General features: G+C 31.8%; 1 protein-coding gene and 1 long non-coding RNA gene across 19 annotated transcripts in view; one reads left to right on the top strand and one right to left on the bottom strand.

The window, feature by feature from the left end:
• Positions 1–18,257, top strand: part of LOC127710157 (uncharacterized) — a 460,084-nt gene that overhangs the window by 81,850 nt on the left and 359,977 nt on the right. The gene's annotated exons all lie outside the window — the stretch shown is intronic.
• Positions 1–18,257, bottom strand: part of LOC127709375 (protein polybromo-1-like) — a 63,368-nt gene that overhangs the window by 2,266 nt on the left and 42,845 nt on the right. For 13 of the 18 annotated variants that reach the window (XM_052214874.1, XM_052214933.1, XM_052214898.1 and 10 more), the window contains 7 exons: positions 17,994–18,029; positions 13,093–13,287; positions 11,954–12,079; positions 7,922–8,132; positions 5,451–5,651; positions 1,953–2,049; positions 486–712 (listed from right to left, as the gene is read on the bottom strand). In XM_052214874.1, coding sequence (XP_052070834.1) covers positions 486–712; positions 1,953–2,049; positions 5,451–5,651; positions 7,922–8,132; positions 11,954–12,079; positions 13,093–13,287; positions 17,994–18,029 — 1,093 coding nt within the window. Of the gene's footprint in view, positions 1–485; positions 713–1,952; positions 2,050–5,450; positions 5,652–7,921; positions 8,133–11,627; positions 11,748–11,953; positions 12,080–13,092; positions 13,288–17,993; positions 18,030–18,257 lie in introns of all 18 variants that reach the window. The other 5 variants (XM_052214905.1, XM_052214915.1, XM_052214924.1 and 2 more) reach the window with 5 other exon arrangements.

Here is an 18,257-nt window from a genome sequence, read left to right as displayed (position 1 = left end):
TAAGAAAGATTGCTTGAACATTTAAAGGAAATATCCAATTAAAAATTTATGCATGCTGGGGTCAAATAAAAAGTGCCTTCTGACCCCCCCCATACATTTATTTTTGGAACAGCTCTAAGCTTATTTTTACTTTTAACAGAGATGACTACAAACAGATTTCATTTTTATAATTTTTCAGTGTTATCTAATCTTAAAAGAATCTTTTAGATTGTTCAGAAAACAGTTATAAAATTGCATATTTAAAAATTGTTTTCTTTTACTGAGGTAACACTTGCATATAAATGATTGTCACCGCAAGTCTCCTTTGTTTAAGTCTTTTTTAAGCTTCAACTACATATGATGCATGTCAATTTAATGCTTTTTTATATTGTCTTTCAGTTAAATAGACATCAATAATTAGGGTGAACAATACTTATGTTCACAAAAATATCTGCATAATACAGCATTATAATATAAATATATATTACATGTATTTCAGTACTTACAAAGAGATTCAAATGGGACTGTTCTTGTTATATTAAGTGTATCTTTTAACATCAGATCCCGCAATGCCCATAATGCATTAGAAACATTGCCATGGTAACCTGCACCTTGAGCTAACCAGCTTGCTGGCATTCGACTTTCGTCAGTTTTTGTATTTTCAGGAGTTGCTGTTAAATTCTTCTCCCAATCCCCAACATTTGGTTTATCAGCATGTAATCCTTCAATATACCTGTAAAACAAAGAAATGGTCTAAATACATACTACTACAGGGGTGTTTAACAGCCTTGACTATTCATTAGAGTCTCGCAGGGTCGGCTCTTAAATACATCAGATGATATTACCTTATATTTAAGAAATAATCTGTTGTATTTCTGCAGTGAACCCTTTAAACTAACTGGTTACTCTGAAAGTAATTTCATTGGTAAATGCCAAATCTTGTGGATTGCAGACAAAGTTATATGTTTTCCAATTTTGGCGTTGAACAAATTCAGTAAAAAAATATTATTTTGGTATTACATTTCAAAGTACTGGTGAAACACAAAATTTGGAACCCGAAAAATAATACTTCTATAGCCACCAGACTGGGTGCTCAAGTCCATATATATCTAAGGTAAGAAATTAGATATTCATATTCAAAAGATGTTCTAGTGTATCCCAATGTTTTCATTCTCTATTGCTGACTGCCTCAGGGATATAAAACACATTGCGAAAATAATAAAGATTAATTTGTTGAGATGGAACACTTTTTTCCCCAAATTTAAGTTAAATACTATAATAATTAAAAAGTTTCATCAATTCAAGTCTTAATGTTCAAATAACATAGACCTATGAATGTAGCAAAAACAAGTAAAACTGTGAGCTACTGCTCACTGATGATACCCCCGCCGAAATATTTCGGGAAACTGGAAGTTGTTGAGTGATGAATCTGAAAACGCATCACACGGTATAGCTGACTTATATAAACCCTGAAACCAAATTTCAGAAATCCTTGTCAAGTAGTTCCTGAGAAAAATTTGACGAAAAATTTTCAACTTGGCTATCATGTGTGAAATAATACAAGTGTTCGGTAAACAGGAAGTTGTTGAGTGATGAATCTGAAAACGCATCACACGGTGTAACTTACTTATATAAACCCTGAAACCAAATTTCAGAAATCCTTGTCAAGTAGTTCCTGAGAAAAATGCGACGAAAATATTCATGGGACGGATGGACTGATGGATGGACTGACAGAAGGACAGACAGAGGTAAAACAGTATACCCCCACTTTTTTAAAGTGGGGGTATAATTATTTTAATACTAGACAGGAATTCCAAGTTTATTTAGCCATTTATATGAACAAGCAAAATGTTACCAATATTTCCATATATTTGCCACGATTTGTCCAGTTGGCTATATTATGCACATATATAACTATTAACCAACTTAATTAATTTTGATAAGGTAATCGATACTAATATAAAATAACTTACCTTAAATAAGCCTCTGAATGGAGAAGTCTCTGTGTCCTTGGTGGGACACTAACAAACACAGGTGATGGAGGCTTTGGAGGGGGTAATGGTACAGGTCCTATAAATAAAACAAACCATTTAAATATGTAGTGATATGTCTGTGAACTAATTCTAGAGACAATGTCAGGTCTTTTTGGAACCAATATATTTATTTTATTCAACAACTCATGTAATCAAAAACTTGTTATTACATTGAATATGCACCTTTTTTGTTTAACTAAAAAAATAAAAAGAAGAAATAAATAGGGTGAAGGTAAAAGTAGGTCAGGTTAGGGATAAGAATTTGAATATTTGTAATATGGATTACTTTAGTAATATACTTTATTCCTTGTATTTCATTGCCATAGAACATTTGTTGTTATGTAAATCAGTATTTTTTAGACAGATAACAAGATAAGAGTGATCTTGTGATTATAGTTTTAGACACAATTCAATATTTCTTCAATGTCCTTTATCACCTCACAGTCCAGAAATAAATACCAAACAGCAAAATACTCTTTATTAGTATAATCAATAGATCATAACCTGTTAGCACAGAAATATGTCATGACTATCCTACAGAAAGTTAGTGGGTATAAACTGTTAGCACAGAGATATGTCATGACTATCCTACAGAAATTAAGTGGGTATAAACTGTTAGCACAGAGATATGTCATGACTATCCTACAGAAATTAAGTGGGTATAAACTGTTAGTACAGAGATATGTCATGACTATCCTACAGAAATTAAGTGGGTATAAACTGTTAGCACAGAGATATGTCATGACTATCCTACAGAAATTTAGTGGGTATAAACTGTTAGCACAGAGATATGTCATGACTATCCTACAGAAATTAAGTGGGTATAAACTGTTAGCACAGAGATATGTCATGACTATCCTCAAAATTTAGTGGGTATAAACTGTTAGCACAGAGATATGTCATGACTATCCTACAGAAAGTTAGTGGGTATAAACTGTTAGCACAGAGATATGTCATGACTATCCTCAAAATTTAGTGGGTATAAACTGTTAGCACAGAGATATGTCATGAATATCCTACAGAAATTTAGTGGGTATAAACTGTTAGCACAGAGATATGTCATGACTATCCTACAGAAAGTTAGTGGGTATAAACTGTTAGCACAGAGATATGTCATGACTATCCTACAGAAAGTTAGTGGGTATAAACTGTTAGCACAGAGATATGTCATGACTATCCTACAAAAATTTAGTGGGTATAAACTGTTAGCACAGAGATATGTCATGACTATCCTCAAAATTTAGTGGGTATAAACTGTTAGCACAGAGATATGTCATGACTATCCTCAAAATTTAGTGGGTATAAACTGTTAGCACAGAGATATGTCATGACTATCCTACAAAAATTTAGTGGGTATAAACTGTTAGCACAGAGATATGTCATGACACTCCTACAGAAATTTAGTGGGTATAAACTGTTAGCACAGAGATATGTCATGACTATCCTACAGAAATTTAGTGGGTACAAACTGTAAGCACAGAGATATGTCATGACTATCCTACAAAAATTTAGTGGGTATAAACTGTAAGCACAGAGATATGTCATGACTATCCTACAGAAAGTTAGTGGGTACAAACTGTTAGCACAGAGATATGTCATGACTATCCTACAGAAAGTTAGTGGGTATAAACTGTTAGCACAGAGATATGTCATGACTATCCTACAGAAATTTAGTGGGTACAAACTGTAAGCACAGAGATATGTCATGACTATCCTACAAAAATTTAGTGGGTATAAACTGTAAGCACAGAGATATGTCATGACTATCCTCAAAATTTAGTGGGTACAAACTGTTAGCACAGAGATATGTCATGACTATCCTACAGAAAGTTAGTGGGTATAAACTGTTAGCACAGAGATATGTCATGACTATCCTACAGAAATTTAGTGTGACATAAACTGTTAGCACAGAGATATGTCATGACTATCATACAGAAATTTAGTGTGACATGAACTGTTAGCACAGAACAAAGTCATGCCTATCCTAGAATCCTACAGAAAACTTGTCAGCACAGAAAAAGTCATGACTTTCCTACAGAAATGTGTTAAGTACTGTAATGAGACGGAATGCTATGTGACAATTGTTGCTGCTGTAAATGCCACTTATCAATATCTCTATTTAGTTATTACTGGAAAAACAATTTATATGCATTATATTTAAAACATAACTAAATGAGAACAACAATCAAGCAACGCCATACATGCTAGATGTGTCAATACAACACAAATGTCCTCTCCTGAGAAATATTGCAAAAGGTAGGTAAACTATTAAAAGGCAAACTCAACCCGTAACCATACACAAAGTTACCAAAAATACGCTCAAGATCTGCAGGCATTACAAAAAAAGTCAGAAATAGTGTAAATTTCATTAAATTTTCTAAGTTTAAGGATTGTCTTTTAAAATAAAAGATGGTCAACGGGAATGAAATGCAAACTTGATCTGTAAGTCATCATTATATTCAACCATGCCAAAAATTAGATCAATATCTGTCAGACGGACAAGGCTTACACTGTATGTCCCACTTAATGGCAGGGGCATAAAAAAAATCACATAGGAAACACATTACATGGTTGAAAAGTAAAATTGTATTATAATTATAAAATAAAGACTGACCTGTGCAAAAGTAGATGAATTTTAAACAGACCTATCATTTAAGTAATAAAGAGATTGAATGAACCACAAAATATAAAATGTTTTTTTAGTTATTCATGAAAATGAGGTCAGGTGTAGTGCTTTGTGTAAACTGATATAGGTTTCTAGTGAGGTATTTAAACTCCTATGGTATCTTCCTTTGGAGAAACCGATTTGTCTTGAACTATGGAAAAGACAGGCAATTGACATTTATAAATGAGTTTCATAATTTAATTATGTACACTTCTTATTCATTTTTTGAAACATAAAAATGGACTTCAGTTTATAACAGGTGCTGTCATCCAAAATTAACACCTGTGTTTAACTTTCACCAGCTTTTATTAGAGGCAAGAACAAATCATTGCTGTGTCTTAATACTACAAAAACTGTGGAAAGAATCATTAAAATATTGGTACTATCAAATTTACCTTTACAAATGTGAAAAATTAGCTCAAAAAGAATCTGTTTGTAATTCAACACTGAGAATCAGATATTCTTCTGTATTAAAAAAAGATGTGCCTTCGTTTTCCTGTAATCATGGTAAAGATTCTACTACAGAATTTTTAATTGCAAAAAATTTCCTCACTAAAATTACAAGAATTTTGTATGATAATATTAAACAAACTCTGTTAAAATTGAATCTGATTGGACTAAGCGTCTATAATGATGGCACAAAGCTACCATATATGATATACCCTAAAATATAATAACTTAAGCAGATAATTTTCAAAACTAAAACAAGACATTTTAATAACCCAATTCCACAGTTCCTATCATCTACACATATACACTGACTTCACTCATACCTGCAACAGACTGTGGAGGCACATTAGCATGCGGTTGTGCATGAGGGTGGGGAGCATACTGAGGGGAGGGACTGTAACCTCCTGGCCCCATAGGTCTCATTCCAGGAAAAGCTTGTTGCTGGTATGGAGACATAAATCTCTGATTGGTAGGTGTGGCTCCTCTCTGCATTGGTGTCATTGGATGATATCCATTTGTATAACCTTTATTAAGGGTGAAACAACAGAAAGCAAATAAACCATGCAAGCAAAATTAAATTCTGCAACAAGAAGCTACTGGATGTCATGCTTAAAAAGTTACAACAATATGAACATATCAATTTCATGCTTCCATTAACATCTGATTTGCTGTCACAATTTTTTGAAATGACTCTCACACAATGACTTAACTTCTGACTTTTCTTCATATTTAATTTCTTTAAATAACTATGTAACTTCTTTATTTTTGTGCTTTTGTAGAAACAGCAACTGTTCTAAGATTTTTTTACTTAAGAATCTGATAAGCATAAAACAAATCAATTGAAAAAATGCATTTTAAAATTTGTTTGAACACGTAGTTTTGATTAATCACAGAATTCACACAAAAACTGATTCCCAATTAAAGTAATAGCATATTATGGAATATAAATTATTTTGAAAGGACTTGAGGTATTTTCCTAGATTTGGTTTTTCATTTAAGCAACAATTTTTATATCCAAAAAACTCTACTGTTTTCTCTTATCATGTCGTCTAAAATTGACACAATAATTTTAAGAACACACCACCCAAACAATACATCAGAAAAGTGACAACCAAGAATGAAGAAAAAATATTTTACAGTAGTTCCATAAAGGCCGCACCAAATTAATATTTTGTTCATTGGATTTGACACCACCAAATATATTCATCTGGAAAATCTAAAGAACAATTATTTTTGGTGTGGTCAAAGCAGAGTATATTAATCAACTGCAACCATGTCATAAGAAATGAAACAGACTTTAAGTCAAATTTCATAGGAATTACATGCATAATTAGAAAATGTCAGGTCAGGTAATGGGGTAAAAACTTCAACTAAAAGGCAATAAAAACTATGCCACCAAACAGTTACCCGTTTAACATAACCACCCAACAATTTTTCTTTCACTACACAGTCCAAGTAAATTTATGTTAAATAATCAACCTTTTTCTTTATTAAGACTTAACAAAATTTTGAGTGTGTCATATAGTGGTGATATTGAAGTTTGATTAATACAAAATGCTCTACATGCCCTATATTTACAACTGACACCATATATTTGTTAACCAATTTTCTTGCAAGTAGTCAATTCGATTTCATTTTATCAATATCTTTTAAACAACTTTTAGTCATTGAAACAAAAATTTCACAAGTGAAACTTGGGTTAATCTAAAGGAAATTAAAGTCGGATTTTTTATACAAAAGCATATGTCTTCCCATCTGCATATTGTCCAGATTACAAAGGACATGGCTTTAAAAAATGATCCACACAAAAAACTGTAAAGATTTGCTTCATTCCAATCAATCTTATGTAAACTGTAACTTCCCCACATCTAGAAATGTCTAAGTCTATTATTTGCCAAGGGAAATACCCCTAAAAGTTTGAAAAAAATATAATAGGAGGTACACAACTACACTTGGTAGGAAATAATTTGTTTAAGTTTTGTTTGCACTGACAATTCTTCCCATCTGTAGAAATGTAAAATACATGCTTTTCTATGAGAAACCAACAAATCAACTTTATTAACTACAACATCAAAATAAAAATAAGAGGCAAACAGCTACATATTGTATGATATAACTTATGTTTCATTCCTTTCCTTTGTGAACTGTAGAAAATACAAATACTCATGTTTTCTATGGAATTCTAAAATTGAGCCTGATTAAAGAAAACTAATTAAAAAGGAGGGTATATCTTCATACCACTCTTAAAGATTTAGCATGGGCAAACTTCCTAGAAATGATAAACTATTTTTTATGGCAACTTTGGTTTCATACCAGTAAATTGTGGGCGATTTTGAAAACCTGTCTTCCTTTATAAATGTGGGGAAAATGAATCTATTAAATCAAGCTGTTTCACCTGAACAAATTGGTTTCAATACCTAATAATTGTTTAAATAGCTTTAACTACAATATAACTGACGAGTTGCAGGAAAAATTGGTTAACGTTTCAAACTTTGTGGTGAAAGACTATATCTGTTAGATAACAGATGGTCATGAAATCTTTCTTTTTCTTACCAAAATATTGAATAAGTGTATACATAACTTTCAAAACAGAAAAGATAAATATTAGTTTTTTAACTGACATAAGTTTAGACTTGTTCTGTTGCATTGGATTAAATAGTAATGTTAAATTATAGTTATAAATGACAGTCATATTTAAACTTGTTTCTTATGCTTGAAACAAACTCAAATTTCAAGGTGCAAATGTACACTAAATAAGACAAACAATATTGAAACAGTCCTTTTAAAACTATACCTTGAGCTGGTGTGGCAGGTCTAGATACTGAAGGAGACATCTTTGATAGATCTCCCCATGGACTCTGTTGCTGCTGTTGTTGCTGCTGCTGCTGTGATAGGCTCTCATTGAAGGCCCGTTCAGCTTCCTGCTGTTTAGCAACTTGTTCCTCTGCTATTTTCTTGGCTCTACCTTCATACATTTGTTTCTCATCAAGACTTAAATTTCTCCACTAAAAGTTCAATACAGTACAATCACAATATTAATTCTATTGACGGATAATAAAATCAAACAACATACAAATCAATCAATTTTCCCATAATGCAATCCTTTTGTTTTTTGTCCTTCTTAAAATTTTAATTTTATTGTTCAACTACTTTCACAGAACACAACAATCAAGAATGATAACTCTGATGAAATTCTCCTAACAGTTTTTGTTCTTGAATTTCTTTTTATATTTTCTTTTTTAACATCAACTAAGCTTTGCTCTTCATGTTCAAGTAATCTAAATGCCTCCAGAACCTTAAACCTTAGGCCTGACACACTTCAAAAAATCTTAAATAAGACCTTTTGCATTCCAAGAATTTTAACTCTTATCATTTAATGTTTTAATGTTATATAATAAACTGTTAAAATGGGAAAGAAAACATTTGTTTTCAGTAATATTGAATATTAAGACAAAAGTGATTAGATGGATTTACCGTAAAAAAGGAACAAATTGGTTATATTTTTTCATTTTTCTTTTAAAAAGCTTTTCAAAGATTTCCTTTTTTTTTTTTTATCATCATAGTTACTGTAAAAATACCTTATTACTTTTTGTGTGCTTTATTTAAAGTAAGGATGACCATGGATTGTTAGTGTCAAAAGACAGGTTTAAAAATAATTAAAAGTGTTCTACAATTTCTCAAAATTTGTACTCTTAAATTCCCACAGTAATTGCTAAAATTTCTATTGAAAGATATATCATTTAACTTATAAAATAAAATGCTCCGCTGGGTGCAGCTTGATACGACCGCAGAGGTCGAACCCTGAACAGTTGGGGCAAGTATGGACACAACATTCAAGCTTGATACAGCACTGAATTTGGATTGTGATTAAATATTTGACACAGCATAGGTTTCTGACACAGAATGAATGTGGTCTAAGAACTTAAAATTTTTTAATTTACCTATTCAAACTATATCATTATTATTTGCTTTTATATATAAATCAGAAATAACCAATTCAAATTGGAAAATTTTAAAGAAAAAAAAATCCCCACCCCCAATTTTTTGAACCCCCTTATGATTCATCACCCCCAAACTCAATCCCAGCCTTCCCTTTGTGGTATGGTACCTTGCAGTACAATTTCAGAGAGATCCATACACTTGAACACAAGTTATTGTCTGGAAACTAGAAAAATGCTTGTTTTTAGGCCCCTTTTTGGCCCCAAATTCCTAAACGTTTAGGGCAATTACCCCCAAACTCAAACCCAGCTTTCCCTTTTTGATATGGAACCTTGTAGTACAATTTCATAAAGATCCATTCACTTACACACAAGTTATTGTCCTGAAATTAGAAAAATGCTTGTTTTTTTCCCCTTTTTGGCCCCTAATTCCTAAAATTTTGAGGCAATTACCCCCAAAATCAATCCCAGCCTTCCCTTTGTGGTATGGTACCTTGCAGTACAATTTCAGAGAGATCCATACACTTGAACGCAAGTAATTGTCTGGGAACTAGAAAAATGCTTATTTTTGGCCCCTTTTTCCTAAACGTTTTGGGCAATTACCCCCAAACTCAATTCCAGCATTCCCTTTGTGATATAGAACCTTGTGGTACAATGTCAGAGAGATCCATACACTAACACACAAGTTATGTCTGGAAGTTACAAAAATGCTTATTTTTTGCCCCTTTTGGGCCCCTAATTCCTTAACTGTTGGTACTATAACCCCCAAAATCAATCCCTACCTTCCTTTTGTGGTATTGAACCTTATAGTAAAATTTCATAGAGATCCATTCACTAAAACTAAAGTTAGAGTGCGAAAACCAATGTGTCTTCGGACGACGACGACGCCAACGTTATATCAATAAACGACCACAAAAATTTTTTTGCGGTCGTATAAAAACCCCACAGGAAACTTCTTGTTGATATTTTCACTGTCTATGGACATGTTATCATTTGCTCCAGGTGACAAACAAAAGTTATCAGTTTCATGATATTTTGAGACAATTTTATGGATATTTTCACATTAACAAATATTGTTTAAATGCCTATTTATGCACACCTTTTTTCATTCAAAATCACCTGGAGTTGCCTATGTTGATGTATAACAGCTTTTGATAAAATCAGATTATGAATTCGGCAATTGACTGTTTCTTTTCAGGTTGATAAAGTTAACTTTGAATATGATATTTTAATATTCTAAGCACTTATAAACTTATTTCTTAATAATTTTACATAAACTAGTTCTTCAAAGTATATCCTAATGTTACTAAATATGTATAGAATATGTAACATGCATAAGCTAATATGAAAAAGATGCTAAATTAACAAATAAATTAAAAAAAAAATTTTTTTTTTCGAAAATTACAGTCTGACATGCATGCTTCCAAGTTTTAGGAATAGGACAACAAAATATAGTTTCTAGACTGTTTCCTATAACTCTCAATAAAAATGTTTGATATTATGTTTTTTTTACTTCTTTAAATGCTCATGCCTTAAAGTCAGACTCTTCCTTATATTTAAAAAGAAGTTGTACACATTACAGAGGTTAAATAATTACTTTAATCTAATCAAATTTAAACCAAAAGTAATGTTTAAAATTAAGTTCCTTTGACATTTAAAGTGCTGAATGTAGCATTGATAAAAACAAAATACATTATATATTTTCGAATATCTTGCAGACGTTCAATAGTGTTTGTTTATACATGACATATAAGTTAGCACATTACACATTTACATCAATCTATTCTAGGTTAAAAACAAAATTCAAAATGCAGGGAATGTAAAACACAAAATATTTTGGGAACTACTATACATAAACAGTACACATTATACATCTACATGGACAAAACATAACAACATGTCAGCACATCAACAAATAAATGTATATAATAAAACTTTCTCAGAAAAGAATGTTTTAAAGGACACAAATGTTTTGGTAAGTAATATAATATACTTGGCGACTAAAAATGACGATAAAGCTAAAGAAACCATTTGCATGACTTCTGGATATGACCTCTCAATAAGCTCCTAACAGTTTGCCAAAATACTCTGAAGGAAATGAATGAGACAGGAATTTTATTGTGCTCTAATGTCAAAAGTTCATTAATAGTATCAAAAAATTCACTCCTAGTTAATTTCGTAATTCTGGAGTTTAATTTGGGACTCTGCCAACATGAAATAAAGAAGATTGTTCCAATATTGCCAGTATTTTTAAGTACATATTGATTAAATCATGTCCTTCATGTAACCATTGATGTTTTACAGCTTTGTTGGAGCTTGTGTAACATAAAAGTAGACAAGACAATCCATACTAATTTTCCCATATCATTAAGTTGAAGAATATTCACTTTACCTTAAACAAGTAACACAGCTTAAGTTTTATAAAAAATCAAAGAAATATGTTTGTTTGGGCATTGATTTCTATGGTATAAATACACATAACGTTCTTGGGGTTAAAGGTCAATTAACAACTCCCTGATGTAAGACAATTTATCAGGTTGATAACAATCTAGATATTTTTACCTTTTCTCCCACCATACGACTCATTTCACCAAAAGATATATATTGATTTTTCTGTTGAGTCTGTCGGCGAAAGTCCTTTGAAAACAATATGTAACCGCTAGGTACTCGTGGCTTTCTATCCTACAAAATTTATATAAATCAAAACAAAATGCAACATAAAAATAATGATACTAAGGTCCATTTAGGAAACGTTAAAAATGTGTAATGGTCAAGAGAATCTCAGCAAATTCCTTGGCTTTACTTTGATTTTGTTTGCCTATATGGACCTTTGTCATGCATCATGCACAGTTAAACACGAGGCAACTTGGCTACATGCCACATTTTACCTTTGTCCCCACAATACGACTGATGTCCCCAAAGGAACAATCAGGATTATCATGCTGAATTTGTTTTCTTATTACTCCAGAATATACAATATATCCGCTGATCTGCCTCCTCATTCCTGGTTTGGCCTAAAATATCAAATCTGTTTTAATACTGAAGGTTTCTTTCATTCTTTTTTCAAATTATAAAAAAAAATCATAAAAATAGAATTTCCTATTCCTTAACGTTCAAGTGTTTTAACTGCAATAAAAATTATTTCTTGGGAATTTTAAAATCTGAAAATAGTGTTAAAAAAAAATGGTCCAGAAAACATGAATTTTTAGGAGAAATGATCAAGAAATAGTAAATGTAAATATCTCATACATAACTTCTGAACGATATTCAAATGATATCAACAAATAAAGCTCAGATTGATTTACAACAAAGAGCATTCTATTAACTGACTCTTTTGCAGTCTTGGGGTCAAATTACTTAACTAAGTAATCAATTATATTTCAATAACTTTTGCACTAAGAACTTTATCATATAGGATAAAATGTGAACCAGTTAAAATGAGGCCACAGTTTAGCACTGAAACATTTGTGGAAGCATTGTTTTGTGTTTAGAAATTTAATATTTCATTTAAATGTTTAATCACTAATAGATATATATTTCAAAGTCATCTGTAATTCGATTTTACCTCACACAAGATTTATTTTATTTCATGTCTTTTTTAAAACCTAATGTTTTTTTCTATTTAATCAATTCAGATTCATAACTTGTTTTTGTTTGTTTTTACTTTGCCTACGTTTTCTCTGTCAAAATAAAATAAATAAATGGAGAATGTGTCCATGGGACACAGATGATTCCCCCGCTTGCATACGTTGTAAAGGGACATATCTAAAGAACTGTAAAAGTGACGCCACCCAAATTCGAACTTGATCTGTGTTTTATGGTAATAAGCATTGTGCATAAGCTTCATAACATTTGGTTAAGGCAAACTAAAGTTAGAGAACGGAAACCAATTTTGGGATGTACAGACGAACAAGGGTAACACTTAATGCCTCCTTCGCCTAGTGGCGGGGGCATAATTACACATTACATTAAATTAGTTTCAAATTTGTAATAAATTACATATAATTACAATTACACTTTTAATTACCCCAGATCTGTTCTTTTGTACTACCTTTTTACTAGAAGATGACATTTGTTGTTTTTCTGGTTGTGGTGTAAATGATTCAAATACTGAACTAATACTGGTATCCATTGATCGACTGTCCTCATCGATGAACGACTCCTGCTCAACAAAAGAAGTGTTGGTATCTTCATTTACTTTCATCAGCAAAGGAGAAGGCTCCTGAAAATCAAGACAAGCTGGTTAAAGCTTAAGCTAGCAAACTTGGTGTTAGTGACAAAAACAGTAACAGCACAACACTTACAGAAAATGCGCAACATTTTTTAAAACTTTACAGGGCAACCACTAATGGGATTATTAAATAATGTCGAAAGTAAATGAGTATTAAATGGTTTCGATATACAAACCACACAAGTGCCTTGACTGCTTCTAAATTTTCCAATTCCATTGTTCATAATTCCATGAAAGATCAAATAAAAGGAAACATGAACTCTTTAACTAACTTACCTTTGTACATTTATAACCCCAAATCATCTCTCACCATTAAATACTTATAACCCCAAATCATCTCACTCACCATTAAACACTTATAACCCAAAATCATCTCACTCACCATTAAACACTTATAACCGAAAAATCATCTCATCCACCATTATACACTTACAACCCCAAAATCTTTTCCCACCATTATACACTTATAACCTCACCATCATCCTCCTCACCATTATACACTTATAACCTCATAATCATCTCACTCACCATTATACATTTACAACCCCAAAATCTTTTCCCACCATTATACACTTATAACCTCACCATCATCCTCCTCACCATTATACACTTATAACCTCATAATCATCTCACTCACCATTATACACTTACAACCCCAAAATCTTTTCCCACCATTATACACTTATAACCTCACCATCATCCTCCTCACCATTATACACTTATAACCTCATAATCATCTCACTCACCATTATACATTTACAACCCCAAAATCATTTCCCATCTTAATACACTGACAACACCAAAATCAACTCATTCACCATTATACACTATCATACACTTACAATCTCAAAATCATTTCCCACCATTTTACGCTTACAACCCACAATCATTTCCCACTATTACACACTTACAACACCAAAATCATTTCTCACCATTATATACACTTATAACTGCAAAATCGACTCCCCCAGCGTTGTACACTTAATACCCAAAATCAACTCTCTCACCATTATACACTGACAACCCCAAAATAAACTCACTCACCACTATATACTTACAACCCCAAAATCATTTCTCACCATTATACACTTACAACCCCAAAATCATTTCCCACCATTATACACTTATAACTGCAAAATCAACTCCCCCCACCATTTAACACTTATAACCCCACAATTATCTCACTCACCATTATACCATAACAACCCCAAAATCTACTCATTTACCATTACACTTATAACCCCAAAAATTATCTCATTCAACATTATACACTTAAAACTACAAAATCAACTCTCCCCCCACCATTTCACACTTACAACCCAAAACTATCTCAATCACCATTATACCATAATAACCCCAATGTCTGTATATGTCAAGCTTTAAATTGACCCATGTCAGACAACCTAACACTATGTCTGTATATGTCAAGCTTTAAATTGACCCATGTCAGACAACCTAACACTATGTCTGTATATGGCAAGCTTTAAATTGACCCATGTCAGACAACCTAACAGTATGTCTGTATATGTCAAGCTTTAAATTGGCCCATGTCAGACAACCTAACACTATGTCTGTATATGTCAAGCTTTAAATTGACCCATATCAGACAACCTAACACTATGTCTGTATATGTCAAGCTTTAAATTGACCCATGTCAGACAACTTAACACTATGTCTGTATATGTCAAGCTTTAAATTGGCCCATGTCAGACAACCTAACACTATGTCTGTATATGTCAAGCTTTAAATTGACCCATGTCAGACAACCTAACACTATGTCTGTATATGGCAAGCTTTAAATTGACCCATGTCAGACAACCTAACAGTATGTCTGTATATGTCAAGCTTTAAATTGGCCCATGTCAGACAACCTAACACTATGTTTGTATATGTCAAGCTTTAAATTGCCCCATGTCAGACAACCTAACAGTATGTCTGTATATGTCAAGCTTTAAATTGCCCCATGTCAGTTGTAATTAAAAAGAATTAACAAGATTTTGTGAATACCTCTAGAAATGATCCACAAAATTTGTTGCAAGTTATGTGTACATAGTTAATTTTAATACATAAGAAATAGGTGTTCCAACATATTCATAGATACAAATAAATAAGAAGCCAGCTATTTAATATAGGGATTAAAAGTTTTTTGGTTCCATCCTTTCACAGGTATGCTGGTTGACAATGATTTTTATTTCAGCCATGTTATATCAAATTTAGACAATTTCTTGTTCTGTTCTGTAAATTAAAGAAGAAGCTTGAAAACAGGACAGGGGTTCATATTACGTTTACAGCAGGCATGCACTGGACTGGAGGTGATGCAACAGGCACTGACCATAAGTACTTAATCTACCAGTACACACCTAATCAGCAAACATTTGGAAGAAAAATATACAAAGTAACTGGAGCATGACTAAAATTTCCTCATATTCTTCTGCCAATTGTATGTAGTTGCATTTTTAATACATAAGAACTCTTTTTTTTTATACTCTGCAAAATCTTTATTCTAACTTGAAATGTATAACTGAAATTGATGGATAACAGATCTTTATAAGCAGTAACATAAACCTAACAAAATCATTTACACAGGAAAAGTAACACCTTTTATCCTGCCTCCTGCTAATTCTGTCATAGGCCAGAACAAATTACACATGCTTTCTATATTTAAAAGCATATTGGAACAAATTCAAATACTAGAAAAACTGTCAAATCACCAAGTATAAAGCAAGCATATAAGTCAATTAGATCCTTTAAAAGTTAAACCTGAGATAAAAGTAAGATTTTCTTCATATTATAATGCTACACAGGATTGGATATAAAAAATAAAAAATGTGTAAAGAATCATTCCTTATCAGCATAGTGTGAATAAATCTTGCACATGTCTAAATAAAACTGAGCCAAAGTGACCATCTTTAACCAATCCTTACATTGTGTTGACATGTCATTATAACTGGTTCAGAGAAAGAGGATATCGCATTTAACTACTATAAGGTAAATACTGATGACACATTTGGAGAAAAAGAGTGTTTTTTGAATTCTTTATCAATTCTAAATCCAATCCAGATGGAAAACAGATCATGTGTTCACACTTCATTTACATGGATTTAATAATGCTCTGTTTTATACTTTCTGTTCTGAAAATTCTTACGTCAACCAATAATATTTTTGAAGATCGGTATCATTATGACAAAACCTGTTGTCATATCCTTGTAAGCATGATTTTCAATTTAAACAGATTGTTCTGAATCTCACAGAGTAATATTTATACTTTGATCTAGAACTGCTTGCTAGAATATGAATAAAAGAGTATTCATCAATGAGACAGCAACCCATTGACACAAACAATTAAAACACATCTAGAGGTCAACATACAATATATCAAACTCTAAACTGACCAATGTCAGTTGTCAATTTATCAACAGGAGATTATCAAAGATATCAAAGCCAAAACAAACAAAAACATTTTAAAATATGACAAAAGACAACCACTGACAATCTTCTTGATATGGGACAGGCACATTAAAATATGGCAGGTTAAACTATTTTTTTTTTAGGTATTAACTCTACTCTTTTTAATCTTGATCAGTGGATTGACACAACTTGTTGGGTTCCTAAAATTAACTATATAACACTGGTGTAACACAAGTACAAATAAAACAATAATAAACAATACTGTATCAAAGAATGCTCTCAGTTACTCAAAGCAGGCTCAAAGGACTTCATCTTCTGATTCGATTTTGATTTTTTGATTTTTGGTGTTTTAACGCCACTTTTAAGCACTGCTTTTGGGCTATTTCGTGGCGGCCAGTTTTTATTGGTTGAGGAAGCCGGAGTGCCCTGAGAAAACCACGACCTTCGATAGGAAAACTGACAATCCTAGTCAATTAAGATTGGAGTCGAGTGCACCGGCACGAGCGGGGTTCGAACACTCAACTTCAGTGTTGACTGGCTAGTGATTACAGTAATAACTACTTAGACCACTCGGCCACCGAGGCCCCTACTTCTTATTCCAAAAAATAATTCTGTATAAACAATTTTTTTTTTTTCTAAAATGATTTTCTCAGGTTAAGAATACCTTTTTCGTTCAATACAAGAATGCAATTAGGACTTTACAACCATTTACAAAAAACCATGAAACTTGTAAATGGCAATGTCCAAAATATTTAAGAATACAAAAAAAAACTCAAAATATCATATCTTCTTTCTATGTAAATAAATAATTAATGTTATCAACGAATAAAAATCTTATCAACGAATAAAAATCTTATCAACGTCATGCTTAAAATGAAATAAATAACTAACTAAACACAGAAACATAAAAGACTGTACATTATGAGTAATGAAACATAAAGCTAAAATTGGCAAAAGAAAGCAAGAATGATAGAGAGCCATTACAGAAATATTTGATGTCAAACTTGGTAAAGCTTACTTAACTTGATATCTTTTATTCCCTAAAATGTTTTTTTTTGTAATATTGTGTGGGATAAGAAGTCAAAATAGTAACACAATGCTTTATTATTATTGTAATATATAAAAACAAATTCAAATATGACACTCTTTTCATAAATTGTGTAACTTTAAAAGTTATATATTGTTTTGAATGAAACAGAGAAGGACTGACAACAAACAGGTATTTTATTTTGACAATCTGTAATAACTCTAATACATAAACAATGAAAAAGCAACAGACAGATCCCTACTGTAGTTTTGATTCCATAAAGTTGACTAGAATTTATCTGGAAATACACATGCAAGAATGTACATTGTCAATAACTAACTAGGTATATGTTTATGAAGATACAAAACCGAATCTTAGGCTTATTATAAATGTACTGCATTTTATATCAATAAGCAATTATCTTCCTATTTTTTATACCCAAAAACTAGTTCCAACTTTTTTTACTGGATTTAACCATTAGTGTTAATTATGTATAATTTTATCTCTAAATCAGACTCTTATTGAG

The sequence above is a fragment of the Mytilus californianus genome, unplaced genomic scaffold, assembly GCF_021869535.1.
Source record: "Mytilus californianus isolate M0D057914Y unplaced genomic scaffold, xbMytCali1.0.p SCAF_1, whole genome shotgun sequence".
Classification (NCBI taxonomy): Eukaryota; Metazoa; Mollusca; class Bivalvia; order Mytilida; family Mytilidae; genus Mytilus; species Mytilus californianus.
Note: the sequence above shows the minus strand (reverse complement) of the source record. Positions and strands in the feature narration are given on the sequence as shown.